This window comes from Phaethon lepturus, unplaced genomic scaffold (assembly GCF_000687285.1).
Source record: "Phaethon lepturus isolate BGI_N335 unplaced genomic scaffold, ASM68728v1 scaffold56551, whole genome shotgun sequence".
NCBI lineage: Eukaryota > Metazoa > Chordata > Aves > Phaethontiformes > Phaethontidae > Phaethon > Phaethon lepturus.
The window spans coordinates 9,006-14,678 of record NW_010519528.1 but is presented as its reverse complement, the minus strand read 5'-3'; the positions used below and the strand labels follow the sequence as shown (position 1 = coordinate 14,678).

Here is a 5,673-nt window from a genome sequence, read left to right as displayed (position 1 = left end):
TGTATCTAAGCCTTATGAAGAGTGAAACCAAAGCTGAAACAGAGAAACATTCCTTTCAGAAGAGAGGAAAATGCACTTCAAGCCTGAAAGGAATTCTTCCAGGTGATTTTTTCTGCCTGGACTAGCTGTGAAGGTTAATGAAGATGTTAGCATCACAAAAAGTATAGGAAAATGACGGGAAACAAACTCAAGAGAGGGATATCTATGCTCCCAAATTAAATTCATTGTTCTGGTAGTTTTCCATTGGATGAGTTACCAAAACAAGAGCTAGCATGCAAGATGAGGCAGCAGAAATGTTGTGGAGGAGGAAATATTGCATGAGAGGCTGTATCACACGCAAAGTGACTGCCCAGATGAAGGGGCTGAGAACGTGCTTCCTTATTTCCCTCTGACTGCTGCTTCCCTATGAGGATGATTAAAAGGTACCTGAATTACTGAGATGGGACTTGTAGTGGCTTCTTTTCCAGTATTTCCCCTCTGGACTTGCAGAATCCTTTAGCCTGGGCTTCTCAAGACAACCGCAGCCTGTGTTAACAGCACTGTCCACCACAGTACTTTTAGTGGGGGATGGCTCCAGATCCCGCCCTGAATCAGAAGAAGGGGAAGATACTGTGGTAGCTGCTGGTTCTTCTTGTTTCGGACCTTCCAGTTCTAGAAGGCATGGAGAGGGCTCGCTGCTGGACTCTGCCTCCTCAGTTTCGCTCTGAAAGACCAGAGACCTGGATGGAAGAGGCCACCAGGCGTCAGCATGGGGATGGCAGGAGCAGAGGCACCTTACATACGCTGACAAACAGCACATGCCATCATGGTGACAGTGGAAACATGGCCTGCAGGGTGAGCAGAGCAAGCAGTGCTTGGCAAGGCTATGTACAGCACAAACAGGAGTCAGGGCGGTTTTAGGACTGCAGGAAAAAATACAAGAGTTCGCGTCCAGACTTTCTCTGGCCTTCATCGTGCTGGTGAAGGGCATGTGGATCATCTCTACAACCCTTTCCCACAGGCTAGGAGGGATCCACAGAGCCACACCTCGTGGGAGTTTCATTTTCTTGTCATTCCAGAACTGCACTGTAATTTCTTCATCTTCTGCGGCTGTTGAGAGAAAAGGTAAGCAACCATAAGCAGCTGGCCTGCTTGGGCAGTGCACACATATGGACCAGGCGTTGCAGCTTTATGCACCTTCTACTCCTGTCAAGCGGAAGGATCAGCTTTCACCCCTCTCTGTAACACCTCACCACAATATCACAGCGGGTAGAGTGCGCAGCTAGGACACCGTCGGTGTGACAACAGGCCTGGCAGCATCTTTCCTCCCAAATTATCATCAGACGAACAAGAAAATGTTGGTTGAGTAACTTCGTTGTTACTGCCAAAGTTAGCAGTACTGCTTTGAGAATAGTATTTTGATAAGTCAGTGGAGACTGTCAGACATGGGAAAAATGAATGAGCTGTTGCAATCTCCTACACTTGGGTGATAAAATCACCCCCAGATGTACCATTTGGTACAAAGACGAACGTTAAAGCACAGATGGGTGCTTCCTGAGAGCTGCCTCACTTGGATCCCTCAGGAAAAGGCCACTGTCCTTCACATGGCAGGCACAGCCTTGTCCAAGAAGACAGGAAATAGCACATCGGTGGACACGGAAGGTGACATTTTTATGGGTCACTATTTCCTTATGGTCAGAGCGGTGAGGTTACACACAGATATCCACCAGCAAGACCCATCAGCTCCTGCAAGCTTTAAGTTGTTGTTCAACAAGCTGGTTGTCTGCGCGCAGTATTTATCTGGCAGTGGCACCGCAACAAGAGTTTATCCTGACAGTCTCACTCGTGTTCCCGAGCAAGGTGAGGAAGAAGGGCGCAGCACTTTTCTTACCTCGTAAGGGGTCCCTTGTCTCAATTCCTGTGAGGACAGTTCCTGGGCCGTACCTGGTCATATCTGTCTCCCAGGGTGCCAGCACTTTGTCTCCAGGGAGTAAGGAGTGCTTCATCCTGTTCACATATTCCAGGATGTCATCCTTTGATGTTTTTTGCACACACACTGGATGCCTTCCACGTGACACAAGTGGTTTGGCAAACTCTACCAGAAACATGCCTCTTTCACTCTGTTACCAGGAAAAAAATAATAGTTTCTCTGAAAAACAGTCTGTAATGTGTCAGGTCACGTAACCTTCACCAGATGGACATTCTGTGGCTAGCTGAAAACACTAAGCAAGCCTGAACAGTAACGAACTGCGGTGTCAGTCTGGCATCAAGACAGCCAGAAAAACCTCTGGGAGGCTCACCAGAGAGCAGGCTGAGTGAAGCACATGTATGGATTCACTGCCTCTAGGACCTGTATTTTCTTCCCCAAAAGAAAAAGCTACAGATAGAGTGCAGCTGGATTTCACAAACCATGCTGTGTGCACCAGGGAACAAAGGACACTAAAGCCATTCAGACCTGTTCTTCAGTCGTGCCCAAGTCCTTCCTCGTTACATACAATGTTAACTCACCGCTTCTTGCAGGGGGTTAATGGGAATTTTTATTTTCGTTAAATTAAGGCCTGTCAAGAGGCTTTCCATCAACAATGAAAGTAGGCACTTCCCTGTTCTCAAGAAAGAATAGACTCTTTTTTCTGTTAAGTTTGAAGTGCTAACAAACTAATGAATTAAAGCTTTCACTAACATTTCTGAAAAGACACTGAGCCATTGGTCTGTAGCTGACCCAAGCTGGAAGTGTGTACATAAAACACTAACGCTTTTCCTGTGCTGTTGATGTGTTGATGGTTATGTGTCTACACATAACAGTAGCCAGCACACCGCTCACACCACTACTCAGGCTGTCTGAGCCTGGCTCAGTGCCCAGCACCAGCAGAAGCAGAGGACCTGCTCTTGCAAGGTGCACAACAACGCTGCTCTCACCAGGAACTAGGAGTTCGGGGGGCACCCATCTTCTGCATGAGATGAGGATGCCCAAAACACGCCTGCTCATTCCTAGAAATGGGGTCACTAAAGGGGGCTGAACAGAACAAGGATCTGATCGTGATCAGTGTATTGGTGCCCGAGGCCATGCTCCGTGCAAGAGGCTCACCCGGCGTGCCAGGCAGCAGGAGGGGACGCATGGAATCAGGCATGTTGAGAGCTTTATGAATTGACATAATCACGAGCATCAGCCGTCCTGGTGATCTGTTCTCCAATTCATGCACCAGCTGAAATCAAAACTGCTACCCAGCACTCTGGTGGTGTGTGAGGACTGCTGGTGGACTGGACACCCTGTTACACACACCCATGACTTACCATACAGCGACCGTCACTCACCTCTATCTCCTCTCTTACTGTAGCATGGTAATAAAATCCATCTCGTTCCCCTCTCACCAGCACAGGGACGTTGCTGTCTAAGCCCACTGATGTCCCCAATGCGCTCAGCCTCTTCCAAGCTGGGCAAGGGGTGGGGAGGCAGTGGGTAAGCCATTGGCACCTTGAAGAAAAGAAAATGGATCAACACTGAGAGAAACACCTTCTGCAGGTCATGAAAAAAAAAATCTTGTAAGATTTAAGAACTGGATCGTTTCACCTCATTTTGTAGCACTTCACAGGCCAAGGCATGTGGGAAAATAACAGAAAACTTGCTTATGCTGGGACATCTCCTTGCTCTTGGGGCAAAAAACATCAGTGCCTTTTTTTACCCAGATTTCTTCCTTTTGGAACTTTGAGGAAGTGAGCCAGGAGTACACTGGGTTCCTGGGCCAGGAGTCTGCTGGAATCCTGGGCCAGCATTACCTGCACTAACTGCTTTGCTGCTTACACAGCAAGCCAATGCAACCCTTAAGGCCAGGATAGAGAAAGGATCCCTCTCCAGCACAGAGCGCAGCGCAGGTGTGCTCAAGAGCACTATAGCTGATGGTTTACATTGGGCATTCAGGCAACAGCAAAAAGTAAAAAGTAAACAGCGAAGCTGCTGGTTGATGACAGGTTCAAGTTCAAAACAGGAAAAATAATCCCCTGTCACAAAGCATTAGAAACATTTCAGAGAAGATGGCTGCTAACGCAAGATGTTTTTATTTATCCAAATAATAGTAAAGGAATGTTTCTTTGATAGGTTTACTCAGGCTTTGCTTTTCCTAATCTCCGGGGTAGCAAATGACTTTAGTTAACGCCATCTAAAAAACTGCCAGTGCAGGGGAGGGAAAAGCTCAAATGGTGTTCAAGCTTCTCATTTATTAATCTGACACATTCCAGTCTGTTTTATCCTATTAGATACCATGAAAAAGAACAAATCAGACTCAAAGAACTTGATTTTTACCTTTGGGGGGTGAGGGGCTCAGCGATCCAGGTGGGATGCAGTACAACAGAGCTCCTGCAGCAGGGGCTGACAGTAGGTACGACGCTGGAGCATGAGAACTTGTTCAGAGCTGGCATCACACTGCAGTACCTGTGATCTGTAGCCGAATGAGCCATTCTTGCAAAAGCAGATACCCACAGGACTCCGTTGTGATCCGTTGATAGTTGAAAAAGACCAAAAAAGAGACAATGTACTGGCATTTTCCAACACAAGCAAATGCTTTCCAGTGTACCTCAATAAATCAGTAGCTTTTCTTAATTGTTTATTTTTATTTAAAAAGAATGATTTCAGAATCTACAGACTGGCATTTGATCAGATGAATCTATATCACTGACTTCAGTGATCTTCACCCAAATCCCAGTCTGGTAGAGGGACAGAAACACCCAAGGAAACTAGAAATGCTGTGAAAATGCCCAGGAAAGCAAGAGCTTTCACCTCCCTCCAACTTTTGTTTCCCTCTGTAACATGCAGCTCTCTTTTCTTATACCTACACTCTCCTTCAAAGCTTTCTTGTACACAGCCCCAGCCAAATCTTCCCCGTTGCACAAGCTGAGACAGAAACTACAGCTGAGGTTGACAAGCTGAGTAAACGTGACAATTTTTGAACCTGACATTAGATTACAGTTGCCTGTTACTTGTTTTATTTATAGTGATGTATTAAGAGGAAATATTTTGATCTTTCAGCTGTCCTGTCATGTTTTATAACAGTAGGATTATGGCTTGCCATGAGAAAGAACGAGTTTCTCAGATTTGACAAATGGTAACTATTCAGAGGCTGTCATGGTAAGATTGATGATGTGATGCTATCTCTGGTATCTGACAAGATTTAGTAGACAAGCTTCCATGCCTTTTTTCTTTTTTTCTTTTTATTACTTTTTTTTTTAATAATGCTTAGAAATGTTTAGCATGCTTAGGGTAAAATTTGCATGGAAACTCAACAACATATAAATTTTAAGTGCCTAATTTACAAATTAGGCACTTAAATTACAAAATAAGAGTTTAAGCTCTCCTATTATGTTAAAATGTTATTTTGTCTCTTATCTAAGAGATATGATCTGGGAGTCCTTTCTATGAGGACTCCCATATACACGTAATTTCAGAAAACTAGCACACCAAACCCAACAAGAAGAGTGGATTAACTGCTGCAAAACACGTCTTTAAGTCAGCAAATAACACAGTATACTCACTTGTTTCACAGCTATGCAAACTCCCCTATTACAAACCAAGCCCAGCCAGAATCAGTAACACTTTGAGAAGAAATGCAACTACCAATTCTACGTTAAAGCCCATTTTAAAGCTCTTCAGCACTGTCACTGCTGAGAGCCAGGTCTGCTATTTCTGTGTAGCACAGGGCACTG

The 5,673-nt window shown here is 45.3% G+C and overlaps 1 protein-coding gene across 1 annotated transcript in view; it reads right to left on the bottom strand.

The window, feature by feature from the left end:
* LOC104628467 (chromosome unknown open reading frame, human C11orf16) overlaps positions 1 to 4,431 on the bottom strand; it is a 6,538-nt gene extending 2,107 nt beyond the window's left edge. The window contains 6 exon segments of the mRNA XM_010297057.1: positions 207 to 267; positions 427 to 1,089; positions 1,871 to 2,099; positions 2,860 to 2,862; positions 3,292 to 3,451; positions 4,277 to 4,431. Coding sequence (XP_010295359.1) covers positions 207 to 267; positions 427 to 1,089; positions 1,871 to 2,099; positions 2,860 to 2,862; positions 3,292 to 3,451; positions 4,277 to 4,431 — 1,271 coding nt within the window.
* Between the last annotated feature and the right edge of the window lie 1,242 nt (positions 4,432 to 5,673).